The following is a 21,327-nucleotide window of genomic DNA, read 5'->3' as shown; positions in this document are numbered from 1 at the left end:
TGCGTGGGCATGGGGAGGTGCCATAAGTGGGGGTTGAGGAGTAGGGGGTGATGGAGGAGTGGACCAGGGTGTCCCGGAGGGAACGATCCCTACGGAATGCCGTCAGGGGGGGTGAAGGGAAGATGTGTTTGGTGGTGGCATCATGCTGGAGTTGGCGGAAATGGCGGAGGATGATCCTTTGAATGCGGAGGCTGGTGGGGTGATAAGTGAGGACAAGGGGGACCCTATCATGTTTCTGGGAGGGAGGAGAAGGCGTGAGGGAGGATGCGCGGGATATGGGCCGGACACGGTTGACCGAGGTTTTCCATCCACGGTCGTTGACAGGGCCCTCAACCGTGTCCGGCCCATATCCCGCGCATCCGCCCTCACGCCTTCTCCTCCCTCCCAGAAACATGATAGGGTCCCCCTTGTCCTCACTTATCACCCCACCAACCTCCGCATTCAAAGGATCATCCTCCGCCAACTCCAGCATGATGCCACCACCAAACACATCTTCCCTTCACCCCCCCGGCGGCATTCCATAGGGATCGTTCCCTCCGGGACACCCTGGTCCACTCCTCCATCACCCCCTACTCCTCAACCCCCACCTATGGCACCTCCCCATGCCCACGCAGAAGATGCAACACCTGCCCCTTCACTTCCTCTCTCCTCACCGTCCAAGTGCCCAAACACTCCTTTCAAGCGAAGCAGCATTCCACTTGCATTTCCCCTAACTTAGTCTACTGCATCCGTTGCTCCCAATGCGGTCTCCTCTACATTGGAGAGACCAAACGCAAACTGGGCGACCATTTTGCAGAACACCTGCGGTCTGTCCGCAAGAAAGACCCAAACCTCCCTGTCGCTTGCCATTTTAACACTCCACCCTGTTCTCTTGCCCACATGTCTGTCCTTGGCTTGCTGCATTGTTCCAGTGAAGCCCAACACAAACTGGAGGAACAGCACCTCATCTTCTGACTAGGCACTTTACAGCCTTCCGGGCTGAATATTGAATTCAACAACTTTAGATCTTAAACTCCCCCTCCCCCCATCCTCACCTCCCGCCCCCCTCCGGCTTTTTTTTTTCAATAATTTATATAGATTCTTCTTTCCCCACCTATTTCCATTATTTTTAAATCTAAAACTAAAACCTTGTTAGTCTGTCCACCCCACCCCCACTAGAGCTGTACCTTGAGTATCCTGTCTTCCATTCTTAATTAGCACTTTTCTTAGACAAATATCACCACCTTCAACACCTCTTTGACCCTTTTGTCTGTGACATCTTTTGATTATCTGCTCCTATCACTGCTTATCTCCACAATCACCACACCCTCAACGTCTCTCTTCCCCCCCCCCCCCACCTTAAACCAGTTTATATTTCTCCCTTCTCCTAACTATGCTTCAGTTCTGCCGAAGGGCCATGAAGGCTCGAAACGTTAACTGATTTCTTCTCCGCCGATGCTGCCAGACCTGCTGAGTTTTTCCAGGTAATTCTGTTTTTGTTCCTGGAGATGAGCTGGGACAGATCAGACGGAGAGCTGTTTCTGACGTTTCTTGCTGCCTTGTTTCTCCAGGTTATGTGGCTGACCAGATTGTTCCCTCCATTCCAGTAATGAGGCAATCTGTCCCTGTCAGACTTGTGCTAACAAGTGGCAAGTTCTGTAACATTTGTACCATGCTAATGCCAGACAATGGACTATCTCCAGCAAGAGAGAGTCTTGAGTACCTCCCCATGGTATTCAATGGTATTACCAATGTCAATAATCGCCCACCATCAACATCCTGCAGGTCACCATTTACCAGAAACTCAACTGGACCAGCCTCTGACTACTAGAGCAGGCCAGAGACTGGGAATTCTGCGGTGACTGATCATCTGTTGACTCCCCAAAGCTTGTCCTCCACCTCCAAGGCACAAGTCTAGAGTATGATGGAATACTTTGCGAATTTGCCTGGATGAGTAACGACAACTTGTAACAACACACAAGAAGTTTGAAACCATCTAGGACAAATCAGTCAAGCTGATTGTGCTGGATGGGGTATCAATGTGCACAATCCACAGGATGCACTGCAGCAATTCAACAAAGCTTCTGCAATGGACGGTCAATGGTGCAGAGGCGTCTGACTGGATTCCTGCAGCATGGAGGAGGCTTCACCTTTCCTGAGAATGCTCAGTTCTGAAGGCTCTACTTTGAGCACAGAATGCACCTCCAGGGACACCAAGTAAATCTGTACAAACTGGATGGCTATAAGAAACTTTTTTGTTTTGAATTTAATTGGACGCCATTTCAGCTTTCCTCCAATTTGTGTGTTTGCCTTTGAATCCACAGGTGAAAGAGGGTAAGGTCCACGTGCTGTTGCTCTCCCCAGAGGCGCTTGTGGGCGGTGGCTGGGCTGGGTCAAGCTGTCTCCCACCTGCACACGAGCTTCCCCCAGTGGCTTTTGCTTGTATCGATGAGGCGCACTGTGTCTCGGAATGGTCGCACAACTTCAGACCATGCTACCTCCGTCTGTGTAAGGTAAGGGAGGAGCAGCTGAGTGGTGGAGTGCTTTAGATGGATGCAGTGCAGCTGTGATCAGAATTAGCTTGAGGGAAATAATCTAAATTCAAATTGAGCGTCTAATTACTTCCAGTTTTCTGCCACCCTCTTAAAAATGCTTGTTGGAGGGTGCGACCCTTGCCCTGTTCAAGTTGGACTGTAACTTTGCGTGTTGATGGTGATGGACATTACACTGTTGACCTTACCCAATTCCCACCCTGAAGGACTCACTAGCTAGCAATAAGCAATGGAAACCCCAGATGATTCTCAGCCACTCCTGTCGATGATGAGCTCTTGAGTGCCGCCCTGGCAGTTGCAATGAGCCAACAAGACAGAAACCCAGTTTGAACCGTGCAGTTTTTGAGTCGTACACTCCAGCAATACCACATCACAACTTACCAACTGTCTTGTATGATAAGTAACCAAACTCCCATCTACGAGGCACAAGTCAGGAATGTGATGGAATACTCTCCACTTGCCTGGATGAGTGCAGCTCCCACAACACTCAAGCTTGACACCGTCCAGGACAAAGCAGCCCACTTAATTGGCACCACATCCACAAACATTCACTCCCTCCACCACTGATGCACAGTAGCAGCCGTGTGTACCATCTACAAGATGCACTGCAGGAATTCACAAAGCTCCTGAGACAGCACCTTCCAAACCCGCGACCACTACCGTCTAGAAGGACAAGGGCAGCAGATACATGGGAACACCACCTGGAAGTTACCCTCCAAATCACTAAATATCCTGACTTGGAAATATATCGCCGTTCCTTCACTGTCACTGGGTCAAAATCCTGGAACTCCCTTCCTAACATCACTGTGGGTGTACCTACACCACATGGAATGCAGCGGTTCAAGAAGGCAGCTCACCACCACCTTCTCAAGGGCAACTTGGGATGGGCAATAAATGCTGGCCCAGCCAGTGAAGCCCACACCCCCAAATGAATAATAAAAAAAAACGAATGAATGTTGCCTATTGTCTCAAAGGGATTGACAGACAGAATTGAGGTGCTGATGCTTCAGCTGTACACGGCCTTGGTTAGACCCCATCTGGTGTCCTTGTGTTCAGTTTTGGGCAACAAACCTCAAAGATTTACAAAACCAAAATACTGCAGATGCTGGAACTCTGAAATGAGAATAGAAAATGCTGGAAATACTCAGCAGGTCGGGCAGCATCTGTGGAGAGAGAAACAGAGTTAACGTTTCAGGTCAGTGACCTTGTAGGAATTCTGATGAAAGGTCATTGACATGAAGCATTAACACTGTTTTTCTCCACAGATTCTTCCTGACCTGAGTATTTATTTCCACCTTTTCCTGTTTTTACTCCTGGAAAGATTTTTTTTTAGCCTCGGATAGATTACAGCAGACTCACGAGAATTATGCCAGGAATTAATGGGTTAAATTGGGGGCAGATTGGATTAAGCATGGCTACATCCCCTTGAGTTTGGAAGGGTGACCTGATCGAGATTTTTAATGTGATAAGGGACTTGGTCGTGTAGATAAAGAGAAACCATTTCCTCTGGGCACTTAATCAAGTATCAGAGGACAGGCAGTGCCAATGGAACTAACTATCCTATCATTAGTTAACTGCAAGATGTGAGGGAAAGTTATTGGGAGAATGAAAAAAAGTAAAGTATGCTAAAGTCACTCACTGAAGACAGTTGTTAACCCAGTGACAGTGAAGGACGGTTAGCCAGCAGGCTGAGTAAATTCTCTTTCCTCTGTTATGACAGGTCTTCACCCAGCGGATTAACAAATTCAGTTTAAATTATGAACATCGGTAACACAAGAGAGCAACTTGTGGCTTTTTAATATTTCTGTTCTTCAGTAGATTATTTTGTGTCTGACCTGCAGGTCCTGAAGGAACGTTTGGGAGTGAAATGCCTGCTGGGATTAACGGCCACTGCCACACTAGCAACAGCCCAGAACGTCGCACATCACCTCGGGATCCAGGAAGTGGAAGGAATAGCTGTACGTTCTGCAGACATACCAGCCAATTTGTTCCTGAGCGTGTCTACAGACCGAGACCGGGACCAGGTAAAGCCCTGTGTAGACTGTTAATAGCACACCGTACGGGGGAGCAAGAGAGAAAACTACCTGGTTCTTGCTGGTGACGGCATAAAAGCTTACAGTCGTGTGTGGTTGAGAACACGCCCTGTTGTAAAATAAAAGCTGGTCTTGTAGATTAGGAGAACGTACAACTCTTTTTTTTTTTCAAATTTAACGGGATATGGACATCGCTGGCTAGACCAGCATTTATTGCACATCCCTAATTGCCCTTGAGAATGTTGTGGTGAGTTGCCATCCTGAACTACTGCAGTTGCAGTATTGGTGGTATACACACCCACACAGTGTGTTAGGGAGGATGTTTCAGGACTTTAACCCAGTGACAGTGACAGAACAGTGATACAATTCGAAGACAGGATAGTGCATGGCTTGGAAGGGGAACTTGCAGCCCGGTGGTGTTTCCACACGTTCGCCCTTGTCCTTCTAGATGGTGGATACTTCGCTCTGTAAAGTCATCTGTCAGAACATTGGCTCTTTGTGTGGTGTTTTACGCGTACTGGTTTTAAGTAAATTCTTTAACGGTGTTCTTGCCCCAGGCTCTTGTAACTTTGATCCGAGGTGACCGGTTTGCCTCCTTGGATTCCATTATTGTCTACTGCACCCGGAGAGAGGAGACTGCCCGTATCGCAGCCCTGCTCCGGACCTGCCTTCAGGGAGTTACCCTAAAGGAGCCATCGCTAGAACTAAACAAGGAGGGGGATACTGCCGAAGAGATCCTAGCAAAAAGAAAGAAAGCTATGGGTAAGCCGCCTAAGTCGCAGGAGCGGGAGACACTGTGGAAAATGGCATAAAGCCTAGATTTTGAAATTATGCTGTTTTAAAATGAATTGTTTGGGATAAAAATTGAAATGCTCTACACCTGATATTTGGGCATGATATGACTGTAAAACATATCGGTTTAGTAATGGCACAATCTGTGCCTACTCTGCATAGCTGTGGGGCTTTTTTTATTTTGGGCTTACCTGAATGTACACCTAAAACTTAAGCGTTAAGCCTGCCAAATATGTAAATTAGGGCCCTAGCCCCTGTTGACCTACTCCATTGAGAAATTTGTTAGCAATGAGTGGAGCATAAAGGACAAGGTTGATCTCTAGTGTCAGGGGACTGAGTTATTGAGTCAGTCTGGAATGGAGTGAGAATGAGAGGGGAATATTTACAGGTATGTAAAATACCGACAAATCAATTCACCTGGAGCACATTAAATCTGGACTGTATGACAAGGAGACACCAGTATTAACTCTGGTATGTTCAACATTTATATGAGGAAATGCTAAAGAACCTGCTGTTGGCAGGAGGGTTGTGAACCAGAGGAAACCTGATTTCAGGTGAATGGCAAAAGAATCAACAGCAACACATGGAAAAACTTTTTTCACAGCCAGTGCTCATGACCTGGAATGTACTACCTTAGAGAGAAGTCGGGTCCAATTGAAACTTTTAAAACTGAATTGCGTAAGCCCCTGAAAGTTTGCAGGTCTATGGAGAAGGGGCAGGGGAGTGGGACTAGCTGGGTTGCTCTGGCAGAGAAATGGATGCAACGGACTGAATGTCCTCCTCCCAGCTGTAACCATTCCGAGTGATGCTGGTAGGGTGGTGGGAGCAGTGCCTGGAATCATGGAAAAGACAGCTTAGTATTGCTGCAAAGAGAAATGTCGCTAAAGCTTTTCACCTTGGACTCAGTAGGACAAATGCAAAAATGCCAAATTTCAAACAATCACAATTCATGCTACAGGAGGAAAGGGTGCTGATTGGTTGGCTGAGCTGTTGCCATGGAGGAACACTAACAACCAGTTTAAGATGATCAGTCGAGCTTGTAACTTGGCTCGCTTACACTTGCTTAGAAGAAACATACATTCACACACATGCACCTGTTCTCTGCAAACAAAAGAAATATGTTCAAGCCTTGCACCCTTTTTTCAATTACCCGAGGAGCTTGGGGAGCCTGTAGTTCCGCATTGCTTTCTGCACGGCAACTGCCAGTCAGACTCGACTTGCCAACCAATCAGCACCCTTTTCTCCGGTCCTATAAATTTTTGTAATAGTTTTGAAATTTGGCATTCTTGCGTTTGTCCTGATGTGTGAGATGAAAAACTTAAGCAACATGTCTCTTTTCAGCAATATTCTTTTTTTTTTTATTCATTCATGGGATGTGGGCTTCGCTGGCTGGGCCAGCATTTAGTGACCATCCTTAGTTGCCCTTGAGAAGGTGGTGGTGAGCTGCCGCCTTGAATCGCTGCAGTCCATGTGGTGTAGGTGCACCCACCGTGCTGTTATGGAGGGAGTTCCAGAATTCAAGGCAGCTTATTGTTCCATTGGCAGGGAGGGTGGTGTGGGGAGGTAGGATCAGCTTGGCGGGCTTTGTACCTATCTTTGAAATGGACTTGCATTCTTAACAGCAAAGACCGGTCAAGTGTAGTCATTCCTTTCTTAGCCCTGATGCCATTTGTGACACTCTGTGTGCCATTCTCCCAAGATCAGTTGAACCAGTACCAGCTGACTGTGTATTCAACAACTGAGACTGAAATTAATTTTTCTTTGTATAGAAGTTGCCTTTGCTGACATTAGAAAAGTATGTTCACAAGAGATTTGTTTTGGCTGGGGCGAAGGTTCTTAAACAGACGATTTACTTTTAATATTTCTACACAAATAAAACAGCTAAAAAGAAGTTGAGGCGGCCTTTAAAGTGGATTGCTGATTGTTACCATGCTGGAATGTCAGCCAGTGAGCGGAGGAGAATCCAGAACAACTTCATGAGTGGTCAGCTGCGTATTGTGGTGGCAACGGTGGCATTTGGCATGGGCTTGGATAAGTCAGACGTCCGAGGAATCGTGCACTATAACATGCCAAAGGGCTTTGAGAACTATGTGCAAGAGATTGGCCGTGCTGGAAGAGATGGGAAGCCTGCCCACTGCCATCTCTTCCTCGACCCGGAGGTGAGGATAAACCTTTGTTTGTATTCTTTACTTTTCTGAGATTTTATCCTCTCCCTCCCTCCCTCCCTCCCTCCTACTGGAAGTAATTGTAGTCTCGCTGGGACATAGTCTCTTAGGTGGAAGTATTCGGAGTGGTCACCACAGCAAAAGCATAACACTGAGGATGCTGGAAATCTGAAATACAAACGCTTGGAATAATCAGGTCAGGCAGTGCCCGTGGAGGGAGAAACAGAGTTAACGTTTCAGGAAAGGCCCCTCCCCACAGATGCCGCCTGACCTGCTGAGGGTTTTCAGCTTAATTCGCTGTGTGACCTCTATTTGAATTTAGTAGAATGATCCCAGGATGGAGGGGCTTCAGTTATCTGGAGAGACTAGAGAAGCTGGGGTTGCTCTCCTCCTAGCAGTGAGGTTAGGGGGAGATTTAATGGGGAAGGGTTTTGGTGGAGTAGATAAGGAAGAAGCTGTTACCATTGGCAGGAGGATCAGTAATCAGAGAACAATTAAGATAATTGGCAAAAGAACCAGAAGAGAGATGAGAATTATTTTTATTTTTAAAACACAGGGTGTTGTCATCAGGAATGCGTGGCCTGGATGGATGATGGAAGCAAATTGGAAAACAACTTTCATAAGTGCATATTTCATACATACTTGAAAGGAAAAAAAATACAGGGCTGTGCTCAATGAGCACGGGGGGAGTGGGACTAATGGGCTAATTCTTACAGAGAGCCAGCACAAGCACAGTGGGCCGAATGGCCGCTGTATGATTCGATCTGTACAGAAACATTTAACAGTGGGTCCAGGTAGACTCTTTTGCTGCAGAGTCTGATTCTGCTGCTATGTGAAATCACACCAGCAAGTTTCCAGCAGCTGAAGCATGGATGGTGATCAGGAGCAAAGATCTTCCTTATCTGTACTTGGAGATATTTTTCCACTTCCCCACCCTCCCCCCTTTTTTTGAGAACGCAGAGCCACTCAAGACGATTGTAATGCCATTTAAGTTTTTTAAATTTATTCCTTGACGGGATGTGGGAGTCACTGGCTAGGCCAGCATTCATTGCCCATCTCTAATTGTCCTTGAGAAGGTGGTTGTGAGCTGCTGCCTTGAACCACCACAGTCCACGTTCTGCCTCCATTGAGATCAATTAAGTCAACGCCGAGCAGGAATCAAACCTCCTGTGCTGGCGTCCGCTTGGGAGTCGAACATTTCTGTTCCAAATGTTCCAAGCAATTTTCTCCTTTCCTGATTTTGAACATGTTGATTGATGCAGCACTTTACTTCCATGATTTCAGCCAACTTCCTGATCTTGCCCAAGTGACTTCTTCATATGTGAACTCATCCAGCAAACATTTTCAGTGAGGAGCACCCAGTCTCGATCTGGCACACACAGCACACCAAAACCCCAAGTGTAACTGGACAACTGGACCTAAGGAGGCTAGGGTTTAATCAAAAGATATGGACGATGTGATTCTTATATCCGAATGTTTCTGTTTTAAATTTGAGACCAGAACCATGTCAACTGTGATCTTATTGAATGACAGAGCAGGCTTGAAGGGCCGAATGGTCTACTCCAGCTCCTATATTCCCAATATATTAAAACTCATGTTAATATGCACTTCTTACACTACAATGGAAACTGCCTACAAGAGCTTGTCATGCTGGCACTGGTGGTAGGTGTGACAAGAATGCATAGGCATCTTTCACTGCTTGTGGATGTAGGATTTATGATGGAAATGAAAGTATTAACTAAAGGTATTGAGTAATGCCTGACTACTCTGATCCAATTATCACCTCATTAAACACTGGAAATCGGTGTCTTTACATTGACTGCAGGGGGGAGAGTAGAAAGCAATGCTAATAAATTTTAAGCAGTCTCATTTTGCATTTAAGTTCAATTAATCTGCAAAAGCAGATATGGTACACAGAAATTGAGTCCCTAGCTGGTAACTAAATGAAACACGTTCTAAAATTAAAGCCCAGAGAAATAAAGTATGACATTGAAAAAATATATTATGGTCATCTAATTTTCTGGGCAGCCTTAACTTGCATACAAACATACGAATTAGGAGCAGGAGTAGGCCACTCGGCCCCTCAAGTCTGCTCCGCCATTCAATAAGATCATGGCTGATCTGAATGTAACCTCGATCCCATATTCCTGCCTACCCCTGATAACCTTTCACCCCCTTGCTTATGAAGAATCTATCTAGCTCTGCCTTTAAAATATTCAAAGACAGCTTCCATCGCCTTTTGAGGAAGAGAGTTCCAAAGATTCATGATAGAGAGGAAAAAAATTCACCTCATCTGTCTTAAATGGGCGATTCCTTATTTTTAAACAGTAACTCCTAGTTCTAGATTCTCCCACAAGAGGAGACATCCTCTCCACATCCACCCTGTCAAGACCTCTCAGGATCTTGCACATTTCAATCAAGTTGCCTCTTATCTTCTAAACTCCAGCAGATCCAAGCCTAGCCTGTCCAGCCTTTCCTTAGACAACCCGCCCATTCCAGCTTTAGTCCAGTAAACATCTGAACTGCTTCCAAAGCATTTACACCCTTTAATAAGGTGACCAATACTGTACACAATACTCCAGTGTGGTCTCACCATTGCCCTGTATAACTGAAGCATAACCTCCCTGCTTTTGTATTCAATTTCCCTCATAATTACCACTAACATTTTATTAGCTTTCCTAATTACTTGCTGTAACTGCATACTAACTTTTTGCAATTCATGCACTAGGGCACCCAGATCCCAGCAATCTCTCACCATTTTAAATGATATGCAATTTCTTAATTCTCTCTGCCAAAGTGGACAAATTCACATTTTCCCACATTTTACTCATTTGCCAGATATTTACCTTTCTAACCTTTCTATTTCACTTTGTAGCCTCCGTATGTCCTCTTCACAAACTTAATTTCCTATCTTCGTGTCATCAGCAAATTTAGCAAACATACCATCTGTCCTTTCATCCAAGTCATTTATATTAATTGTAAAAAGTTGAGGCCCCAGCACTGATCCCTGTGGCACACCACCCGTTACATCCCGCCACTCAGAAAAAGACCCATTTATGCCTACTCTCTGCTTCCTGTTAGCTAGCAATCTTCTATCCATGCCAATATGTTACCCCCTACAACATGAGCTTTTATTTTCTGCAATAACCTTTGATGTGACACTTCATCAAAAGCCTTCTGGAAATCTAAATACAGCACATGTTACTTCTTCAAAGAACTCCAATAAATTGGTTAAACATGATTTCCCTCTCTCAAAACCATGTTGACTCTGCCTGGTTATCTTGAATTTATCTAAGTGCCATGCTATAACATATTTAATAATAGCTTCTATCATTTTCCCTATGACAGATGTTAAGCTAACTGGCCTGTAGTTTCCTACATTGTCTCCCTCCCTCTTTTGAATAAAGGAGTTACATTCACTGTTTTCCAATCTAATGGAACCTTCCCCAAATCTTAGGAATTTTGGAAAATTAAAACGAATGCATCAACTATCTCACTAGCCACTTCTATTAAGATCATAGGATGAAGTCCAATAGGATCTGGGACTTGTCAGCCCAGAGTTCCAACAATTTTTCTCAGTACCACTTCCCTGATTGTAATTTTCTTGAGTTCCTCCCTCCCATTTCCTGATTTACAGCTAGTTCTGGGATGTTACTTGTGTCCTCTATAATGAAGACCAAAGCAAAGTACCTGTTCAATTCATCTGCCATCTCCTTATTTTACGTTATTAATTCCCCAGACTCACTTTCTATAGGACCAACATTCACTTTAACTTTTCTTTTTAAAACATTTATAGAAACTCTGTGTGTCTTTATATTTCTAGCTAGCCTTCTCTCGTACTCTAATTTTTCCCTCCTTATTAATCTTTTAGTCATCCTTTGTTGTTTATATATTGTCCAACCTTCTGATCTGCCACCTATCTTTGCGCAATTATATGCTTTTACTTTTAAGTTTGATACTATCTTTAACATTTTTAAGTTAACTACAGATGCTGCGTATTTTTCTTTCTTGTTGGAATGTATCTATTCTGTGGCAGTGTCTGCCACTGCATCTCTATTGACTTATCTCTTAACCCACTTTGCCATTTCACTTTTAGTTAATTCTGCTTTCATGCGCTCATAATTGCCCTTTTTTAAGTTTAAAATCTAGTTTTGGACCCACTCTTCTCTCCCTCAAACTGAATGTAAAATTCAATCATATCATGGTTGCTGCTACCTAGGGGCGTCTTTGCTATGAGGTCATTAATTAATCCTATCTCGTTGCACAATACCAGGTCTATTATAGCTTGCTCTCTGGTTGCTGCCAGAACATGCTGTTGTAAGAAAATATCCCAAAAGCATTTCTATGAATTCCTCATCTAAGCTACCTATGGCCATCTGATTTTTATCAGTCTATATGTAGATTAAAATACCACATGATTGTCGCTGTACCTTCCTGACAAGCTGCCAGTATTTCTTCCTTTATACCCTGTCCTATCGTGTGGTTACTGTTAGGGGGGCCAGTGCACCCAAGTGACTTCTTTCTTTATCATTTCTCATCCCTACCCAAACCGCGTCTTCAAGCTGGTTTCCTGAACTTGGGTCATCCCTCTCTATTGTGCCAGACCATCTCTAATTAACAGAGCCACCCCTCCACCTTTTCCTACCTTCCTAAATGTCATGTACCCTTCAATATTCAGGTCCCAGTCAATGTAATATGCAGTCATGTCTCTGTAATGGCTATCAGATCATACTTATTTCTATTTGCATTATCAGTTTACCTGTTTTGTTTCGAATGTTACGTGCATTCAAATACAGAGCCTTAGTTTTATCCTTTTATTATTTTTGTAACCTCTAGCCTTATCTGCTGATTGACCTTTAGATTTGTACTCTCAGTTCTTGTTTATCATTTCCCCTATTAATACCTTTCTCTCTTGTCTCTTTGATTTACCACATCTCGCCAAATTTAATCTCTTGCCCCGCACTTTTGCATTTTAAGAAAATTGATCTGCAGTGTGAATTTGAGTTTAATCCAAAAAAGAGTTGGATGAATCCATTTTAATTCATGTTTTTTTTAACGTCAGCATAATCACAACTAACTTAAACAAACTGGGTGCTACAGAATTTCATGACATTACTTCTACTGAAGCCTGGTTAACAACTCTTCAGCTACTTTAAACTCTCGGGAACTGGGCACCGTTTGATTTACAGTCACCTCCTCGGTTGTAAGTGTTAAACTCTGCGCCGAAGGTTGTTGAGCTGGAAGGCGGCTCTGAAGAGGGGGTCATACCGACTCAAAGCGTTAACTCTGTTTCTCTCTGCACAGATGCTGCCCGACCCGCCGAGTCCTTTTTTTTTAATGCCCTCCCAGCAAATTTTCTGCTTTTGTTTCAGATTTCCAGCAGCCGCAGTATTTTGCTTTCACGGTCACTGTCAGGCCGGGTCTGGCCCCGGCCGGGCACTCGGCCCCGGGGGGCTATGCCAGCGATGCAGCTGGTGGCCCCGGCTGACACCCAGTGGCAAGGCCCGGCCTGGGCGATGTAGTCGGAGGCCAGGGCGCAGAGCGTGTCAGGGCCGAAGGTGTTGTTGACATGACCGGGCAGCATGGCGCTGACCAGCCCTTGGTCCAGCAGCTGGCGGCAGCTCTCCCGGTAGCGGCTGACGTTGGAGCGGGGCAGCCAGTCGATCAGGGCTGTCCTGTCGTACACGGTGTCCCCGCTGAACAGGAGGCCGCCCAGCTCGATGACATCCCCGTCCTCCAGCACCCGGCCGGGCCGCACGGCCCTCACCCCTCCAGCCGGCCTCCGGCCCACCTCCCGCTCGCTCAGCCAGGTCACCACCTCCAGGTTGTTGCCCCGGCCTCGGCCCGGTGCACGGCCACGCCGCCGGCCGGGAAGTGGCACAGGCCACACGAGTGGTGGAAGTGGACGTGGGTGGCAACGGCCAGCAGGGGTCGGGCGCCCGTGGTCAGTCCGGCCCGCCACATGTACTCGGGGAGGTCCAGCTGCTGAGGCCCAGGCTGGAGTCCACCACCAGGTCCCGCTCGGAGCCCTGCAGCAACCAGATGTTAGCCCGGTTCCCCGACTCGTAGAAACGCTCCCGGATCAGGTAGAGGCCGTCGGCCAGGCGCTGCCGCCAGAACCACTCCCCGTCCCCGGCCATCTCCATCCGGAGCTTCCCAACCCTCCCGGACTGCCCGGGAGTCTCCAATTAGCAACTCAGGAGAAGATTCACAAGGGTGATTCCCGCTCTCGCTCTCTCTCTCGCTCTCTCCCCCTAGTGGATAGTTATTAAAATATATTCAAGACCGGGGACCAAAAAACAGCTACTTCACAGATGGGAATAATCCAGTTGATGAAAAGGTTGGAAATCTACAATTAGATCAGACAGTGTTGGCAACAGTTTATCAGTTCTGTCAGGAGAGACATAAACAGGGTTAACGTTTCAGATCGGTGACCTTTCATGGGTATTTCTGTTTTTATTTTGCGTAAACAAGAATTTGTTTGCTCCCCAAGAAGGTGGTAACCGTGCAGGGTGGGTTATCTTAAGGAACTGATGGCAGAATTGAGGATAGGAGTTGGGCGGTGGGGTGCAGGCGATGAGTTGAAACGTCCAGGAATGTGTGCAAACAGAATTGACGACCCTAATCACATGTGTTTGTGTGTAAGTAAAATATTATGTAAGGGTTTATGTTATGACCAGGTGAGGAGGGTTGAAAGGCTCCCATCTTTGCCCTCCTTGTTCGACTGCAGCAGGTTTTTTTGGTTTGAAAAGGATACACTTGCCAATTCAGTGACTACTTAACTGTTTATGTGCTGGGATCATAAAAGAATCAATTGGGCAGGTTTTCTTGAGTTTAACAAAGGAAGGGTTTAGCTTTATTATACTGATCTAAGTAAAACTATAAAATATACACCGACTTTCTCACACACACACACACACACAAATTACAGCATGGGAAAGGATAGGTTGGCCAAATTAAAATCCATAAAAAAGTAGAAGAGTATGCAGTCTGTAATTTGGTGATTCCACTGGCTTCCAACTGAATTTGATGCTTCCGATTTAAAGAAGTAGAAACTTAAGTTGGTTGTTCTTCAGGAGACGGTAGTGCTCTGTTGGATTTTTTAAAAAGAAATCTCTTGTCTGCAGCACAGCGTCCTTTCATGATCACAGTTAGTAAACAGGGCTCAAAGTTTATCCAGGTAAGCTGAAGAAAGGAGGAGGCAGGAGGGACCCCGCTTAAGTCTTCTCCCTAAGCTGCTTGTCCTCCATTTTGCTGAGAAAACATGTGCGTAAAACATACAAGTGGTTGACTTCTAATGTGACATTCCTTCTCTAACTGCCAGAGAATTAAAAAAAAGACATTGTCCATTTAATCCAAAGGTTAGCTCGTGCCTGGAAGCTATCTTAGCCAGGGCCCTATTGTCTGAGCGAGGAGCCTTAATGGCCCATCTCCAACAGTTGAATGCCTCAGGTGATTACCATAGATCCCTTGATAATGAGACAGAAGATGTGAGTCTCCTTGATGGGTTTTGCAGGCATACTGACTCCATTCCAATGAATTGGAAATGTGGAACATATAGAAATGCAAATGGGGGCAAGCCATCTTGGATTGTGAGTTCAAGTCACCTTAGTGTCTGTTTTAAAAGTTCAATTCAGATTTCCAGCTGGGATTAAAAATCATTATTTGGCATAAAGCACATCTTCGTGACACTTTATATGTATAGCATTCAAAAACGTTTGCGTGTTCTCATCCTTCGCACGCTTATTTTCTTTTGCACAAGAAGGTTTTAACTAATGAGCTTATCTGATTTAATTCTGGGATTTTTCTGCTCAGGGTGGAGATATGAATGAACTGCGACGGCACATCTACGCTGACACTGTGGATTATTACACAGTCAAGAAACTGGTACAGAAAGTATTCCCGCCCTGCAAATGCAGTGAAATACATCAGAAACAGCAGGCCATCATTAGTGTAAGTCAAAACTTGCCTTTCAAGAAAATAAGGATTTTTCTTTCATTTCAGTCACAAGCTGGCTTTGTATTTCCCAGTGGAATGCGAAGCCAATTGTAAGTTTCTATGTCCAATTTAAATACCTGGGGTGTTTTGGGTGGTTATATCAGTTTTTGTTTTTGTGCCATATTTTGGGGAAAGATTAGAGCCATGAAAGATCTGACAGATCAGTTTTGAAAATAAAGTTTTTATTTTAATCGTCATTGAACATCATGGAATCAAGCAAGCAACAGAAATGACATGGCTAGTGATGGAGGAACCCTCAATTTTCACAATTTATAGATGCCCCATTGATGGGATCAGTGACAATTCCAAAACTAATGCAACCTAAGCTTGAGTATGACTGATGAGTGTGAGAGACATGTTGCTGAAGTTTTTTGTTTTGCACCCACCAGGACAAATGCAAGAATGCCAAATGTCCAAGTTCCAATAAGTTTCCAAAATCACCAAATGCTATTTTTAACAAAATATTTTAAATAATGTTTGTGGATGGGCTGCATACTGCAAAATATTGACTGCTAGACTTGTTGAAAACATTACATCACCAACAGTGTCCTGAAGCACATCTAATTTTGCAGTCCACTTGGATTATGTTATGCAGTGACTGTATTGAGGCCCTTCAGCGTAATCCTGGTATTACTAATGCAATACGCATGCACCTAGAAACAAGGAGGTATGAAAGATATCAGTGAGAAACTTCAGGGCTTTTTTGCCCTCAAATTTGGGAGGAAATATTTCCCAATTTTACCACCCAGATAAACTGATAAAGCATCAGTGAAAATTGATTCATTGATTTCGCTGGTTGCTAGGCAGATGGACCAAGAGGTCCGAGCTTCAACCCTTGCTCTTCGTTGAGCAGACAGACCTTGAGGCAATAGATTGAGTACTACAATTGTCCCCAGCAGCCCAGGGGAAAGGAAGGGAAAGAAATCCGTGATCTTTGTTGGATAATATAATGCAATGTAGAACAATGAGTTATACTGCGGAGTTTGTGTTGTGTTCAGTTGAGGACACTGGGCCTAATAGCTCAGTTTTATTGAAGATAATATAGTAATTCATGTTTTAATTCAATTAAACTTTAATGAGTCCAGTGCTGCTTGCTGTGTTGAACAACATTTTTATTTCCTGTTAGTATGTCAAAGGCATAAATATTTACCCTTATATTTTAGTGATCATGTGAAAAATATCCCCGTGCCTAATGAAAAATAAATCATCACTGCTTAAGCGTAACAACGTTTAACAGACCTGGTTTGGGCTGCAGTCCTGTGGGAATTCTGGGAATCGGGGCACTGATGTGACTATCCTTAGCTGCAACTTCTACCGCCGCCACTCCTTGCTGTTCACTGTCACAACTGGTTCAGCGAGGAACACGGCGAGCGGAAGTGAAATATCGAAAGAAAGGGACTTGCATTAATAAAACACCTTTCACAACCTGAGGACAAGCCAAAGCCCTTTATAGCTAATAAAGTACTTGTGAAATGTAGACACTGTTCTGGCGTAGGAACCGTGGTAGCTAATTAGCGCATAGCTTAGTGGTATTGTTGCTGGACTAGTATTCCAGGGTAATTCTTTGGGCACCTAGGTTCGAATCTTGCCATGGCAGAGGGTGGAGTTTGAATTCAATAAAAAATCTGGAATGACCATAAAACCATTGTCAATTGTTGTTTTAAAAAAAAAAATCTGATTCACTAATCTGCTGTCCTGGGATGTCCAACATGTGACTCCAGACCCACAACAATATGGTTGACTCTTAAATGCTCTAGCAAGCCACTCAATTGTATCAGTCTCAAAAACGGACCACCCGTCAGAAGTTGCAAAGTCCTCCTTGCTAACGTCTGGGGGCTAGTGCCAGAATTAAGAGAGCCATCTCTCAAACTAGTCTAGCAACTGCCTGACATAGTCATCCTCACGGAATCATATACCTTACAGATAATGTCCCAGACACCACCATCACCATCCAGCAGAGGTGGTAACACAGTGGTATACAGTCGGGAGAGAGCTTCCCTAGGAATCCTGAAATCGCGCATTGTCTTAGCCCACCATTTGGTTTTATACTGCAAACGTAGAAGGTGAGATTGCTGATTATTTTCTCCCAATGGCAGTGTGGGGCCATCACGGATGACGAGATGATGGAAATCCCTGACCCGTCTGAGGAACTGCTGCCCCCCGAGGAGGACCAACCCCTCAAGGAATCTGGCGGGGGCTCTCCGAGGGTCTGCCACAGGCACGAGAGGGCAGTGCCCATTCAGAAAACCGTAGAAATGTTAGATCTCCGAGAGGAAGGTAAGCAGCAGCGCCAACTTTCCTGGGGTTGGACATCCCCCTTAAAACGAATGTTCAGTTGTTTTAGATTGAATGGATAGAGAAACTGAAATAGAGCTGCTTGTGAACTTTATTTTTCACTGGTGGTTCCCACTCACGAAAGGATCGATATGGAGCGGACACAAATTCAAACTAATTAGCAAAAGAAGCAAAAGCGGTACGAGAGAACTTTTTCACACAGTTAAGTGGTTAGGAAATGGAATGCGCTGCTCGAGTGTGTGGGAGGGGGGAGGCAGGTTCAATCGAAGCATTCAAAAGTGAAATTAGACTTTTTATCTGAAAAGGAAGAATGTGCAGGGTTACAGGGAGAAGATGGGAGAATGGCACTAAGTGAATCGCTCGTTTGAAGAGCCTTCGTAGACATGATGGGCCGAATGGCCGCCTCCTGCGCTGTAACCATTTTGTGAATCTGAGACTCTTTTGCACTACCTGCACACTGGTAGTGACCAGGTTACAAGAGGAAAATAGTGTTTGTGGGATGTTGGTTGTCTGCCGCTGATTCTAGCACACTGGTGACTCCTGCACACTTCTGTTTAACTTGCAGGAATTGAAACTTTGCTCTGTTATCTGGAGCTGCACCCCCAGCACTGGGTGGAGCTGATGCACCCGACATTTTCAACCTGTCACCTCCAGTGTTACAGTGGACCTGTGCAGCTGAGAACCATAGCAAGAAGGTAAATGTTGTTCCCCCATGTAGTTGGGTGATGTTGATTGGAGATAATGGCCTCTACAGTGTAACCCTTAGCAGAAAGGCTTTCATTGAGAGTTGAGTGGCGCCCTTTGAAAACAGAATAAAGCAAGTCATGACACAAGACACACAATCCTGTGCATTGAGAAGTCATCGTGTCAGGTGTGGTAAGCGTGACTGGTTACAGTTGGATTGGTATAAACTTGACCTCAATGCCATGAAAGTGATAATGTTACTTGAAGCAATCACTGATACACAATAGGATAGAGCAAGTTGTCAGTGTTGATCAAGTTTTACTATGTTTTACTCTAGTTCATGCTGTAACTAACTTGTGTTCTCATGTCAAACCTTAACTATTTCAACAACAACTGATGTTTTTACTGCCCTTTTAGTGTAGGGAAACATCCCAACGCATACATTACTGACGACTTTGTCTCCTTGCAGCACCTGATCTTTTGTGGCCTCTTGCAGTTCCTCTGCATCCCCTCAGCGGACACTTCACCTATACCAAAGGGTGAATTCTGTGCCATTCTCAAACTCGCTTCCTTTAGCTGAAGTTGGAGGAACTACTTTTCTGATAACAGGCAATAGTTTCCAGGGTCTCCTCTCTACTCATTGTGCCTCCTGACCACCTGCAGCAGATGACACTGACCACCCCACCTTCCTTCCCACCTCACCACAGGGTTGGGGCTGTTTACGTACAAGGGGGCTGGTGCCCACAGCAGCAGCATCACCCCCGAGGAAACCCTGGGAACCAGAATGTAGCCCAGCAGCTCCGACTGAGGGATCCGGTGGCTGCTTACGAGTCAAAGGGAAAATTTTCACATTACGTTGTTTCGTGCCAAAAGTCAAAGGCGGTCAAAATCCGGTAATCAATCTGCTGGGGATTAATTACTGCGCCCCTCGGCCTTTTGGGACCAGCTTCTGTTGATGATAACAAGGTTGTAGCATGTGGGATTCTTGAGGCAGACACTGTGTAGAGAGAGGAACAGCAGAAGGAATTTTTATCCACCCTCTGTCAATCTTAGTTTAGGCCAGTGATACTGTTCCACGTCCCACTCCAAATTCCTGTTCTTACCCCACCCACCTGTTTTATGCCCTTTCACTCCCAAGGAATTTCTGCCCAATAACCTTGGGCAAGTCTTATTTGTCAAGTAACTGAGCATATTGAAACTTTGAAATCCTAGGAGGCTGAAGGCATTTAATCTCCACCTTTCCTTTGTTTGAAGATGTCCTCCTGTGGCTGTGGCCCTTGCCAAAGAGCGCCTCTGTGGTGTGGATCACACCCACTCCAGTTCAGTAGAGTTCGATGTGGTGGAACTGGCAGATTCAATGGGATGGGAGCTGCTCCCAGTTAAACGAGAACTAAGGCAACTACAGTGGACAATGTCTCAATCCAAGCAAGGTGAGTATCAAGGGAAGCTAAGTCTGGGCTGGCTGAGAATCTCATGTAGAGAATCTGGGATGATCCTGAGATTTCCACCTTCTATGTCTTCTATTCAGTCCAGAAAATATCTGCTCAAATTCTCCCTGCCAGCTCCCATTCTGAACTTTTCAATGTCACTGGTCCCTACACAAAGCACTTCTGTCTGTTTTCCCACCTTTTGACAATATTTTCCATCAGCTCCATTAAGTCCTTTACTGTGGAAACTGGGCAGTATCATTCCATTTGGAATTTCCAACCATGACTCATCAATTACAGAATTTCCCCACCATCACTGCACCACCTCTCCTGAGAGATGCATGTTTTCTTTATTAGTGCATTCTTGATTGAAGAGTGAATTTCAGAAACACTTGTGCAGAGGGTGGTAGAAGTTTGGAACTGAATTGATGTTGGATTAAGTGCAAATAGTAAAACTGAGATTGATAGATTTTTGTTGGCCAAAGTTACTAAGGGATATTAGGTTGCAGATCATCCACAATCTCATTGAATAGTGATACAGGCTTGAGGGTTTACATGGCCTCCTATTCCTATGTTGATTATCTGTACATATGGCTCCTTCCTTGTCTTCATTATAGACATAGAGAATTGTGTACCCGTTGGACAATCCCATTCCCAGAAGATCTCCCTGTACTGGTTATTCCTCCTCCTCCATGTGCAGACACTGAAATTTTTTTTTTCATCTGCATCACCATTTGCTCATTTGTTTGGGTTGTACCCTCTCAAATATTTCTTCAGGAAACCTTTCCTCTCCAGATGTTTTGCTGGGTACAGCCAGCTGCCCCTCTACTTGAGTAACACAACTTTCTGGCACTTCATGAAATGTATTCCTAAACACTTTGCAGATTTGGGACAAAGCACTTTGTGCTCCATACTTCACTATACCAGGTCCTTATCCTGCTGTTACTAGACCCCAAAGCTCCACACTACTCTAGACTTCATTAATTAGAACACGTTTTCACTTACCTGCCTGGCCGAATGATATCAGGCCTTCTCTGTCTAGGCTAAAGTTGCTTGGTCACCATCTTTGGACATAACCTGACATTATTTGATCCCATGAATATTAACTAATCATTGACTCGATGTTCTTAGCCATTCCAATTTCACGTTCCAGTTAGTTCATTTTTCAGCTGATCTTCATTTCAAAGACCCCAAACAGATGTGGTCACACCAATGCACTTGTAACACAGCCACCAGCTCCTGTCCCCACTGAACTTGCTTTCAGCCATACAAAAGTGAAATACTGTGGAAACTGTTGAAAATCCTTAGTAAGTCCATTTCAGATCGTGGACCTTTCATCAGAACTGCTGCCCTCCCTTGGGTAAAGCTCACTTTGTCAGGGTCTTGCTCAATCAACTTAGGC

The 21,327-nt window shown here is 44.9% G+C and overlaps 1 protein-coding gene and 1 pseudogene across 2 annotated transcripts in view; one reads left to right on the top strand and one right to left on the bottom strand.

Moving 5' to 3' along the window:
* recql4 (RecQ helicase-like 4) overlaps window positions 1–21,327 on the top strand; it is a 74,321-nt gene that overhangs the window by 46,326 nt on the left and 6,668 nt on the right. For both annotated transcript variants that reach the window (XM_078536259.1, XM_078536265.1), the window contains 8 exons: window positions 2,304–2,492; window positions 4,373–4,555; window positions 5,122–5,326; window positions 7,238–7,515; window positions 15,337–15,474; window positions 17,616–17,796; window positions 18,380–18,509; window positions 19,753–19,928. In XM_078536259.1, coding sequence (XP_078392385.1) covers window positions 2,304–2,492; window positions 4,373–4,555; window positions 5,122–5,326; window positions 7,238–7,515; window positions 15,337–15,474; window positions 17,616–17,796; window positions 18,380–18,509; window positions 19,753–19,928 — 1,480 coding nt within the window. The remainder of the gene's footprint in view (window positions 1–2,303; window positions 2,493–4,372; window positions 4,556–5,121; window positions 5,327–7,237; window positions 7,516–15,336; window positions 15,475–17,615; window positions 17,797–18,379; window positions 18,510–19,752; window positions 19,929–21,327) is intronic.
* On the bottom strand, window positions 12,890–13,667 carry LOC144679219 (acyl-coenzyme A thioesterase MBLAC2 pseudogene; annotated as a pseudogene).

This window comes from Cetorhinus maximus, chromosome 3, assembly GCF_964194155.1.
Source record: "Cetorhinus maximus chromosome 3, sCetMax3.hap1.1, whole genome shotgun sequence".
Taxonomy (NCBI): domain Eukaryota; kingdom Metazoa; phylum Chordata; class Chondrichthyes; order Lamniformes; family Cetorhinidae; genus Cetorhinus; species Cetorhinus maximus.
Note: the sequence above shows the minus strand (reverse complement) of the source record. Positions and strands in the feature narration are given on the sequence as shown.